Source organism: Pithys albifrons, chromosome 1 (assembly GCF_047495875.1).
Source record: "Pithys albifrons albifrons isolate INPA30051 chromosome 1, PitAlb_v1, whole genome shotgun sequence".
Taxonomy (NCBI): domain Eukaryota; kingdom Metazoa; phylum Chordata; class Aves; order Passeriformes; family Thamnophilidae; genus Pithys; species Pithys albifrons.
In genome coordinates, this window is record NC_092458.1 from 121,582,944 (window position 1) to 121,595,974 (window position 13,031).

Genomic DNA, 13,031 nt, shown 5'->3' on the forward strand with positions numbered 1-13,031 from the left:
GTGTGCCAGGAATGATGGTCCAAGGGACTCAGCTCCTGACTTGTGCTAGTAGTGACACCAAAGTCCAAGGGCCAACAGAGAAGGTAAATACCCACATTTTCCCTGATTACTTCATAAGCCCTGGATCACACCAGTGTTGCATGAGGAACACAAGCCAAACCTGACTTACAAAGGTCACGTTGCTTTCAGGAGTATCTAAATGGTGATTTGTTATTTTGTGTTTTAAATACACCACAGACTTCCATCCCACATACCCGACACACTATGAACTTGAATGAATTTCTATATGGATTTTAAATAAATAACACAGTACCCAATATGTGTCCCAGCCTTATTGTTCCTTTTCCTGTAGAATCCTCATTTTACATCAAGTATGGAGTTTATTTCCCTTATTTTAGACTTCAGGATATTGGTCTGTTTTTTACAAAGGGGATTATTTAGAAACAGCAAACCAAGTCACCAGTTTCCCAGAACTAAGGCTTCCAATTCCTGTGGTGGCTTCTTGAAGAGGGGATTCACTTTTCAGGGGAATTCAAAACCAATCTAATAAAAATACACTATATGGGGCATAATTTAGGCAGTATCAACATGGAACCATAGAATGGTTTGGGTTGGAAGGGACCTTAAAGATCATCAAGTGCCAACCCCCTGCCATGGGCAGGGACACCTTCCACCAGCCCTGGTTGCTTCAAGCCCTGTCCAGCCTGGCCTTGGACACTTCCAGGGATGGGGCAGCCACAGCTTCTCTGGGCAACCTCTGCCGGTGTCTCACCACTCTCACAGTGAAGAATTTCTTCTTAATATCTGATCTAAACCTACTCTCTGTCAGTTTGAAGCCATTCTCACTTGTCCTTTAGAGGTGTGAGGTTTTTATTTTTGGTTTGGTTTGGGGGGTTTTGTCTGTTTGTTTGTTAGGTTGGTTTTTTATCTATTTCAGATTAAGGAAAAAATTGCTCCTTGGCAGCAGTGGAGTTAAAATTATTTCCAATGATATCACCAGGAGTTACTGGCACTACTCTCAGACCCTCTTCTAAGGTCAAAGCAATGATCCAATACTCCTGTGTCTGGAACACATACTACTCAGCTATTCACAGATTAACCCTTTAAGCACAAAAACAATCCAAAATTCTGGAGTAAGAAAACAGCTATTACAAAAATAATTTTTTATTTCTAAGAAACTGGTCAATCATGCTTAGAAACTGCATGCTCCTCAAGGTAAAAGGAAACCTGTCACACAGATTGCTGAGCAAGGCAGGGCTGCTGGAGGCTGTGCCAGCTCTGGGCAGTGCAGTCACACACAGCCCCTTCCCCAGGTGTGCCAGGCTCTGGGCTGTTCCCTTTGGTGGCACACGTGGATCTCACCATGCCAGACACTGGGGAAGAGAGAGTAGGAATAAATAATGCTCCAGGGCTAAGCAGAAGTAAATCTTATCTGCAGGTCACCCACGTTTGACTTCACTTCTGCAGAGCAAGAGTCACACAGTGGATGAAATGAGTTTGAGATTCTTGCTAGAGAAGAATCACTACCTTGTAATAAAGAGGCTGCTCATTTCCTGAAGATTTCTGATTAACAAGGCAATTTCAGAAATGCAGGACAATCTGTCTAAACAAGTTAACACATGGCACTTGCAGGAAGTCTTTTCAAGTAAGTCACTACCATTTATGCTTGGAACCATTACTGGAAGTTTGATGTCCATGCCATTTTAATTAATAATTTTGAAACAACAACAAAGGAAAAAAAACACCCAAAGTCACACACATTATGGACTATTTACCTGCTATTTCTTTCTTTCATTGAAGCTGCTCCTGCATTACAAAAGCGTAATAAAAATCCCCATACTGGTAAGAACTAGTAAACATTTTTGTTCATTTGCATAAACAGGAAATCCCAAACAAATACAAAGGGCAATGACTTTCCCTGGCCAAAAACTGGTTAAATAGTTTGAAACTATGCTCAAGGTTTCTTAAAAACATATTTGTCTTTCAGCCAAACAATACTGTTAATGTAAATGCTTTGCTTTAAAAATGTGCTTTTTCTGTTCACAGAGAACAGCAGTGTAAAAATAAATCACCCAGGAAGCATATTCTCATTTTTAATTTTATCCCTTGATAGATCAGTTGCTTCAAAATCCCAAGGAAATAAAAGTTACAGGGTTCACATTTTAAAGATTGTCAATTGTACAGACCCAATGGTGCCAACCCATGGAAAGACTTATGGGCCTTTTCTGTCACGACCTGAAAACACTGGAATCTATTAACGTGGACTCTGTGTCTTTAGAGGAGCCTACAAGGTTGGAAAGGCATTTCACTGCCTTCTCACACCTTGCTTTTCTCTGGCAAAACCAGCTGGGATCACTCAGCAGGTCCTAAAGAACTAAGTCACAGAAAAAGGAACAGACTTGATATTTCCAGGTGACCAGAATGAACAAATAACCTGATTTGGGCAATCGCTTAAAAACATGTTAGTGGCAGTTTCACTGTGCTTTACACACTGGATGACCAGGTTACTTTAGGACTTGAAACAATTCCAAATCTGTTTGAAGGAGTTTAGCATGCCAGGGGTTGGGTTGGGGGAAGGAATCCACACTGAGCTTGGCAAAATGAACCTGCTTTACTCTTCACCTGCATTGAACAGTGAGCAGTGCCCTCAGCACGAGGCTGATGATTTGATCGTTTGCACACCACAATTAAACGTGCGTGTTCATGGATATGCTGTTTTCAGGAGGTGGTGAGAGTTTGAATTTATTATTAGGAAACCAAAAACATTTCACTTAATTGTTCAACATGCGAGATTTTCATGAGGGAATGAAGGTTAGTTACATTTCCAACAGGATTTCCAAACTACACTTTGCCTATTCAACTCTAAGCTGAATGTAAGGCTGAAAGGTTGAAAAGACTAAACAAAGTAACAGAAGTCAGAAAGACAGCAACAATACAGCACCTAAAAATGGGTAATTCACACATTTTTGACATTTGTGTCTTGCATAGACCAATACTTATTTTTTTCTCCCAAGACAAATCAGCATCAGAAAATAAATGTTATATCATCTTTAATTACAATTAAATGCATGTGTTCCAATTTCCCAAAAGACCAGGGTGTTCTGGGTTTTTGTCTGTTTAAGTGCAAATATCATCCCTTGGAAAGGCTTTGTTTCATCCTATGGGCTGTCAAGTTCATAAAGGCAGGAAGATAAACTTTCCAATTCTTTCAGAAACAAATCCACATGTTATTCATGCATTAAGTCTTTGTTATTCTACTCCACTAGAATATCCATAAACCTGAAGCTACCTTGGAAGCACAGGAAGTGGGAACTCCAGTTCCTCACTCTGGGTGTGGATTCTGGCTGGATTTTGAACAAACCAGTCTGTGGTGCACCCCAGGTCAGCCCGAGTTCCTGCCCTTCCAAGCCCTTGATCCATACCCTGGTTTCCACTGGCAGAACACCCAGGTGTGCAGGCAAAACAAAGTTGGAGGGCTCTCCAAAATGTTCCCAACAGACATCAGGTACCAGAACAAGGAACCAATTCTCTGGCAGATAAATGCAGTCTGCTATGGATCCTTATGGAGTTTCCCTGAGGTCTGCAAGGACTCCACTTTGACACAATATTCAGATACAGAAAACCCATTGCAGAGCCAGAGTTGATCCTAAATACCTTCCAACATGATTATTTTTTTGTAACAGTCATTTAGAAATGTATGCTGATTGTTTTGGAATTGATTTACTACATTGCAATGCTTCCAAACTTGAAACACAACAGGAAATAGCCTTGCCTGTTACAGGAACCTTGAAAACATTGGACTGAGAACCCTGTTTTGGGTTCAATTGAAAAAAAATTAGGAGTTTCAATAATCAAAATTGCAGAAGAATCACATTGATTTTAAAAACAAATTAGTTCTATTGTATTTGAATATGACTTTAATTGGGGGCAGGGGGGCAATGACACATGGGTTTAATATTAGGTCCCCTATAAAGGCTTTTTAACTACTGTAAACATGTACCTTTCCTGAATGGTGATGCTTTGCTGAAACCAGCAATTTTTCTTCCACAGCAAAAATGAAGGACACTCCTTTGTGTTTTTTTAAATCATGAGAAGAACAAGCACTTCTGTGCAGTTCATACCCACTACAGAGTTCTCACAGAATTTAAAGAAAAAGGTTGAGTTTCATATGTTAAGCAATAGCTTTGATTATATTGGTAAAGCCTTTTCAGCTTTAGGAATTCACATCCTTATGATTTTATGTTTCTAATCTTACTGTCAAACGATTCCATATTCCCCTGCCACAGTAAACTCTGTACACTTCAGTGTCTAGGTATTGATAAAGTAGCTGAAGACAATGTTACAAATTTTTCAGAAGAATAAAACTTCATCTGCATGGAGGGTGGAAGGAATAAAGAAAAAAAAGCAGCTAACTAGATAATGGCTTCTTTCTGAAAAATAAAACTTTCAGAAGTCTGTAAACCCTGAGGCCTGATTGTTTCCAATGGAATTCCAAGTGGCACATAAACTGTATATTCCTGACCCCTCTTCCAGTTGGCTGTATAGATATTAAATTGCTTTAATACCTTCCCTCTCTTTTTAGGATCTCAGTTCTCAAAGCTTTGAGATGTGGGCAAATGCCCATTGCTACATTTTCTCCAAAGCACAGAAGTTTTGCCCACCTTGGTTTACCCTTCCCTTCCCTGCTGGCTCTTTGCTACCCCATGGATCAGCTGATGTACCAGCTGCTCCCAAGCCCACCTTGAAACAGGATGGGAAAAGCCTGAGGCATCAACAGCTGGTCAGGGAGGGAAAGGAGATGGTGGAAAACAGCCGGGTGCTCCAGCACAGCCTGATTTGGAAAAGCAGGTGTTTGTCCATGGGCCTGTACTCACTGAAAACCAGATTATTCCTCTGCCTACATGCCACAACAAGTACAAGGATTAACATGAACAAGGGTGGCTGAAAAAAAACCCAAATCAACCAACAAATATGACCTGCTGTATAATGGAAACTGTGGGGGTGGTGAAGCACTTTTGCAGTTAAATCAAAAACAATTAAAAACAAAACCACAGAATCTGTCTCTCTGTTTCAGTAATCTCACTTATCTTTTGTAGAGGCAGTAGGTTGAATGTTTCCAAAGGAGCAGTATTTGTACATGGTTTCTGTCCTTTAAAATGTTTTGGGGTCAAACTGGGCTTGACAATAGCCTTTGAGATAGTTATGCTATGTCAACACCTTCCTAATTAAATCTTTCATTATTCATTTACTGTGCTGCTTAACAAACATGGCACATTACTGGCAAAGCAGAGAAGTCAGAAGAAAACAAGTCCTTTAGGAACTACCACTGCAGTGGGGGAGATCACTACAGCATTTAAACTAAGGAAGATCCTCAGCCAGCAATAAGTGCCACAGCAGAAACATCACTTGTGTTGAGGAAAAACCAACACCATTTTTTCCAAAAATAGCTACTAGTCATTGAAAACTAGTATTATTCTCCATGTACACATGGCAATGCTACTGACATTTCTTCCTGAAGTTTTTCTTCATACCAACTCACACTTGCCTTGGAAGACAATCTGCAGTGACCACCTTCCAACCATTTAAGAGTATATGTGTTAATCCTACTGAAATCAACGGGACCTAAGCACATGAGTGTTCTGAGAAGCACAAACTACAATGAAATATTTGCATCTGTTCAAGGGCTTTGTTCAAATACAATGTCTAAAAGCTGACATCTTTACCCCTGTCACATCAGAAACACAACTAGATTTTGTTTAAATCTGAAGGAAGTTCTGATCTAACCCATCACTGTGACAAACAGGGACAAAAGAGGATGTTGATCACACCATGAGGCTCCTGGAGTCTGTTATTTGTACTTAACAAAGGGATATACAAAAGTTCCAAAAGTCCATTGATAGACAGACACCAACTTCAAACTTCGGGAAAATAAAAGAAATGAACTGTTACCACAAAAAAAGCAAAACCAAAAAACAGCTGTTTTCACAACAGCTCTTCATTTTCAAATGACACACAAGGATTTTCTACTCTAATAAAGCCTGCTGTATATTCTGGTAGTAAACTTCAGATTTGAGGAAATTTTATATAAATCCATAAGTTATATTTCTTTTTGTAGTAGGGGAAAATATTTCAAATGCAATAAAATAGCAGAATTCATGACTTTACAGTAGGCAACTTTCATTTTTTTCAGATTCAGTTGTACAAACTATAAACTGTTAAATTTCTCTAATAACTGGAAAAGTTGTGGGTATTTGAATTTACTCACCTGAACACTCATTTAGCAAATATTTTCAGATACAAGTCTAGATACAGAGTTATGTAATTTGAATATTAGTTTACACATAATATAAATCAATGTTTGACAATATCAAAATCCCATCAAACAGTGGGCCCTTCTTATGCTATTATCAAATATAGTATATCACTGTGGGATAGCTGAGAATCATAGAATGCTCCTGTAGGCTTGTTTATTAAATTGGGTCAGTTTTCAGACCTTCCAAATAGGAATACTAAACATTTATTTTTCCCCTCTGGAAATTTCTTTTTTATCCTCCTGCTTAATACAGTCGTCATCCCAATTTCTAGTGAATTTATAAAAATACTTTTTTTTTTTATCCAATAACCCCAGCAAGGTAAAAATAGGAGTTTTTATAGCAAATGATAAACAGGCTCACGGACTATGAGAGAAACTAAACTTATTTAAATTGCCATACATTCGCTACTGAATCACACATGAACAGTTCCTTTTTATGTGTGTTGCTGTCCACCTCAGACTAGCAGTTTTTAAGGTGCAGAAGCATCTTTCAAATATATGCATCTAACTTAATCATCAAGTTTCACACACTAGTGTCACATGCTTTAAATTTACATCACCTGCCCATCAAAAGCTGTGTTAAATAACAGCACTAATTGAAACTGCATAATTCATTAGAAACTGCAGCACTTCCAATTCATAGAACAAAGGGGTGCTTATGTGGTTCTTTATATTACTAGATATAATTTTCTGAAATAAAAAAAAGGAATAAGAAACAAAAAAAACACATTTGAAAGAAGTTGCTGCACCTGCAAAAACACTCTTTAAGCTTACTATGAAATACAAAAAAGTGCACCCTTCTATATCTACATATAAAACATATTAGAAATAAAACTTGTGTAAAATGTTTGCTGTGCAAACTATAAAAAGTCAGTCAGTCAGTCCATTCGTTTTCCTAAGTGTTTTGTCACACTCTCTTGTTTCCTACTGCAGAGAATCGCTGTTATCCAAGACCAGCCCACTGATGTTTGTTGTTGAGAGGTCTCCTCCATCATCCTCCCCGCTGTCCACGGACTCATCCTCACTCTGCCCCGCCATCATGACTTGCTGGACAGCCAAAGTAGCACCATCAGATGACAAGGACTGGAGACTGTCTACATTCATGTTGACTGGAGCTGTAATGGTGACAACGGCACCTGGAGAAGCACAATCACAGTATTTTGGCACCTTTCTTGCTTTTCAATTTTAAGTAATACATATTCATTATTTACAACAGAGTTTGCTTCTAATCAACAGGAAGAAAACCCAAGAAACTAGATTAAAATAAAAGCCACATAGCTTGTCAAACACCCCAATGTCAGGAAATGCCAGGAATCTTAACTTAGCTGTGTTATGGACACCCATAACAGTAATTTGCCAACTAAGTAATCACAAGACCATTTCTGCAGCTTAATTCATTGCAGAAAAATGGGAGTGTTCACAGAGATTCAGGGTGATTTAAATGGATAAATGTTGTCAGGTCCAGCAGAGGCTGAGGGAAAAGCTGGTACAAACTGGAAAGGAATAAAGCAGCAGGCAGCAGGAGAGAAAAGATGATCCTGACATTAAAGCAGTTATTTATCTTTCTTAAATTAAGTATTTTTGTTTGATCTGATGTTGAGGAAGTTACTTCAGTCAAAGCCTTTGAAGACTCTTTTACATTTCTCTGCCTCTCATTGTTCACCTTGAAACACACAAGGCATTTGTGGAATTGCAGATGCTCAGCCATGAAACTCAAGCTGCAGCCCAATAGTGCTCATCAAACAGAACACTCCTGACATGCACACACACACTGAGAGAACTCAGCTGTACATCAGAGTTGTACATCTCACTTCTGACCTCTCATTTTGAAACAAAAGCAACATTCTCTCAACATAAAGTCCAACAAAATACTCCCCTCAAAACACAGAAAATTAAAGGGGGAAAACCTGACACATTTCTGTTATGTTTTTCCAGATTAAAACCACATTTATACTGAAATGTCAAGAAGCTGCCCTCCCTCCCCCCAAAGGCATCAAACCCTCCATTCTCTGTTAAAGAGGAATTAACTCCATTATCCATGGTCTGTCTCCTCTTACCGTCGGACATCGTGAGCTCGTTGGATTGCTGCTGAGCAACTCCTGAGGCAATGGAGTCAGGCCAGAACCTCTGAACTGGTCTGTTCTGAGCTGTTTTCTTCTTTGTTTTTGGAGTTTCAGAACAACTGGAGTCCAGCATTGGCTGAAGAATTCGCCTTCTAGCATTGATAAACCTAAACACAATTGAGGGCAAGGAGAACTTGTGACCAGCTGGCTGGAAATTCTCTCTCACATTCACAAAGCATGCAGTGAAAAAAAAAAATCAGGGATATAAAATCTTCTCTCTATCAGCTGGGCTGCACCTTTTTTTTTTTTTTTGAAAGCTTTTGTTCTGCTCCCAGAACACCAGCATTCTTTGATTTTGGAAAACTAGCTAAGAAAGTACTTCCATCATTTTGCAGCTCGCAGCACTTTTCCTCCCACCTCAGAAGGAAAAATTCTCCAGACAGCACAACAGAAGCACTTCAGGATCTTATTAAAAACTAAGCACCAGAAAACTTGCTGACAGCACTGCTCAGAAAGCTGATACTCCTCTCATTAAGGCTCACCTAAAATCTAGCCCCTGCCTAACCTAGTTTGTTTGGTCTGGTTTCATTTACTTCCGTAAGCTTCTGCATTACTTATTTTATAGGCTCTCTGGCTTTCCAAGGTCTGGCTCCTGATCCAGGAGACAACAGCAAACACATTTTTCAGATCTTTCCCAATTCCTTTTAGGTCCCTGGTTTTCACTTGTTTACTTTAGCATGCTAATTGATGCCTTTCCTCTTCCTGTCAGTGAGCAAGAAAATACTTAAACCACATCTCAGTAGCCACCAGCAATTAACTGAATCAAGCTCAACACAGTGAGCTGTGCTAAGGAGCTGAGACTGAGAACATCACCCCTAAATGTGACAAAACACACCCAGGACACACTTTTGCCTGCAGTGGAAGGAGGTTGGGTGCAGCTGGCAGGTCCATATGGTGTAATAAAATGCTCTGCAAAGACAGGAGTTGGATCCCAGACCACAGAGCTCCTTGACTACATGTCACACAGGCACAGCTTCACTGTTCCACTTTTGGAACCCCTGTCCTGTCACTATCCTAAGTATTTCCCCACTGGACCCCTCTGCAGCCATGCAGCCAGTGTCCTCTTTGAAATCTGAGGAAGATCCCTGTTGGACTTTGTTGCAGTAATTTTAGGAACTGATAGCACAAGCCGAGTAGGTGCATGTTGGCACCTTCCCTCCTCTCTCCTGCGGGGGCAGGTGTCTTATCTGACACCTCCAGTGAAGATAAGACATGCTAAACATGTTGAACCATGAGTGTGGTTGAGTTACTGCCACTCTCCATTCCAACATCACTGCTTAGAGGAGCATCCTTTGATACAAGGGCAGAATAAGTATCTGTTGACAGTAACTTAAATATTTGCAAACTTTTCAGAGCTTCAGGTCACTAAAAGCCTTAAAAAACATAAATTTCTTTACTTGCAGAAGAGACATGAGAGTACTTCCACCTTTCTCAGCAATAGAGAATGTAAATCCTTAAAGTTGCAAAGCCTTCTGGAGTTCTTACATAATTTAAATGGCATGAGTATTATTATACCTTAAAAAATTACATGCTTGTGTATCAGTGCATAACTCCTGTATTTCTATACATATTTCTAACATACGTAGAACAGCAAGTTCAATTCCAGATATCCAAATTATACTCTTAACTATTTCTGTGTTGCAAGCAAGTGGAGACAACGACAGATACTAAATAAGGGGTTTGCTCTTACCAGTTGTTAACCTGGAGTAGTGTCAGATTTGTTTGTGCTGCAATCTGCTTCTTCTCATCCTCTGTTGGATATGGATGCTAAAAAGGCCAAAAAAGCAAACAAAAAAGGCATAAGCTTGTTTCATCTCATCAAAAATAAGGGCTTCTTTATTACGAGTGATTAAAGCTGCTCCTCATCAAAAATAAGAATTCCTTTATTACAATAGATTAAAGCTGCTGGATTACAACCATCTGACTCATTAAAACACGAACTTGAGAAACCTCACAAACTTTTATAGATATAAATAATTTAACAAGGAGTGCTTTACTACACAAAACTGATTTTATCCTTGAAAGTGTCTATGATACCATTAAACTACTGACGTGTAATTCAGAAGAAAAAGCTTCTCATGGCTGATAGTCTTTATTGAACAGTGTGATCCCAGGACAACACAGCACGTGACAACATCTGATCAGTTGTGTGTCTAAAGGCAATGTCATATGAGAGCACTGACAAGCACTTTCTAGTTAAATAAAGCTGCTCTGAGCTAAACAGATGAAGTCAGTGTATGTAACACAAGAAGTGCACAGGCAGTTTCCCTGTGGCAGTTTCCTGCTGTAAAACAGTTGTAAAAGACAAAATGTCCATCATCTAAACACTGTAACACACCTTGAAAGGGTAAATGGATCTAAAGCCAAGTGTTAATGCAAAGAGAAGAGATTCTACTGGAAGCCCAAGCAGACAGTAACACACTTGGTAGATTGTTGGAAAGAAGATAAACCCAGAAAATTTAAAATTTTCAAATATCAAAAATCCATTCAAGAGACCACAAAACACAGATGGAACTATTTTTCCTTGTTCTATGAACCAGGGTGTAGAGAGCATTTAGGTCTCAGCACAGTGAAATGAAGAAATACTCCTTTGAACCATGTTTATTGAGACCATGAAGTATAAATGTAACATATTTATTAAAATAATAATAAAATCAACTGACATTAGACTGTAGAATTACTCCAGGTGACTTCAAAGAAAACTGAACTGAGATTACATAAATGACAAAAGAATAAATTCACCCTCTTTATGAAGCAAAATTGTAAAAGACCACATAAAAGAGTTCTATAAACAACTGTGTCTCCTGACCATGCTCAGCCCTTACCCCTATGTGCTGAAAAAGCCAAGACCTCATCACATTTGTAGCGTGCTTGGGAAGAACTCCTCTTTTGTTTTTTGATGAGCCATCATCTTGATGCAAGATGCCCAGATCTTGGTTTAATTGCAACTGAAGCTGCACACATAATTTTAGAAGAAACAAGGCAGTTAGCACAGAAATAGCAGCTCTGTATCGATGAACAAACAACTCATTTATGTAAGGAATGAAAAGAAATTAGGCTTGAATATTCTGAATAAATTCACTGTGTGCAAATAAACAACTATGGAAGCTGTAAAATACTACGGATTTGAGATTGGAACAAGGGATAAAGTAAAATTAATTATTATGGTAGAGCTTCAAACAACTATGATAAAGGTCCTCTTTAATAAACGCATCTAAGTTCTCAAAAAGCAAGATCTGTGTGGTAGAACCTATAATACATTTTACAACACTCTTGCTACATCCTAAATATTCATATTTATTTCTCCTCATTTTCCACTTTCTGTGGGTGCATCAGATCATTTGCACATTGGCTATTTGAACATTTGGGGATACAACCTTAAATGCTTACACAGCTATGAAAGAAACAGCACACAAATTGCATGTAAGATTCTATTTCATTTCTATTTCTAACTGAAATTTTAAATCAGGCTTTCAGACAGATTAAAGCAATTTCTTAAGCCAATCACTGTATCTGTGTCCTGCATGAAAACTAATTTTAAAAAAGATTTAAGCTATCAAATTATAGCAAGTATATATTTGGAGCATACTTCTATTTCCAAAATAATGTTTTATATTCTAAATAATCCGCTTGTACAGAGAGGGTTTATAATGAACTTTCCAGAGCTCTCCCCCAGCATTTTTCCCCACCTCCACAGCATCCTGAAACATCGAAAGAGAAGAAACAGAAGAAGGATTTTCTATGGGTGACAAGGAATACAGGTCCAAACCTATACACAGGTGGGTTTGGAGATTCCTACTAACACCAAGAGTAGCCACAGATCTGTAGAGAAGGTCAAGTCCTTCTTCTGCTTATAGGCTATAGGCATTATTTTCCACTCAGTATTTTTTCTTAAGAGATATAAAAAACATTTTTCTACAAAACCTCTTCAGTCCAGGAGAGTAATTTTACACACTTCTTTCTGCAAGGTGTCTGAGATTAGAAATGTGTGTGTTGAGGGAAGAACACAGGCAAGCACATGCACGTTTCTGCCAATAAAAAGAAGGCAAGAACACTCTGTGCACACTTTTTTGGTTGGAAAGTCAGAATAAGGAAGAAAAGAAGCCAGTGAGTCAGTGATTACCAGCAGATTTTATGCTGTGGAGATGGTAGCTCCTCATTCACAATTTTAATTGACTCCAGATTCCTGGAAGATTTGATTTACCACTTCCAGCTCTAAGAGAAAGTTAGCAAGGTATTTTGTAACTAAACATGGGTTAGTTTTCATGTTTCCTTTTCCTTAGTTGTTTCTTTGAACTATTCAGGTCCGACTCAGGAGCCTCCCCCAAGAGTGTTGACCCTTATCTTTTAGTGTATGATACACTGAGCCAAATGTGAGGATCTTCCACTGTCTCAACTGAATATTTGAAAGGTCTTATAGCAAAATGCTTCTCAAAATAGACAAAACCTCTGAAATAGATACAGTTTCACAGTACTAGTGGTTGCCATTGTGATAAGAAGTCAGATTCCTGACAACAGCAGGTCTGGCACCATAATGTAACACAGTTAAATCTCTTTAGCCATAAAACTAGTACAACAATTAGAAATGTTATAAT

The 13,031-nt window shown here is 38.7% G+C and overlaps 1 protein-coding gene across 2 annotated transcripts in view; it reads right to left on the reverse strand.

Annotated features, from left to right (window-relative positions):
- Positions 1-990: 990 nt before the first annotated feature.
- PKNOX1 (PBX/knotted 1 homeobox 1) overlaps positions 991-13,031 on the reverse strand; it is a 45,090-nt gene continuing 33,049 nt past the window's right edge. For both annotated transcript variants that reach the window (XM_071566227.1, XM_071566235.1), the window contains exons 9-12: positions 11,262-11,390; positions 10,127-10,203; positions 8,371-8,543; positions 991-7,449 (exon numbers count right to left, since the gene is read on the reverse strand). In XM_071566227.1, coding sequence (XP_071422328.1) covers positions 7,238-7,449; positions 8,371-8,543; positions 10,127-10,203; positions 11,262-11,390 — 591 coding nt within the window. In that variant the 3' untranslated portion in view covers positions 991-7,237. The remainder of the gene's footprint in view (positions 7,450-8,370; positions 8,544-10,126; positions 10,204-11,261; positions 11,391-13,031) is intronic.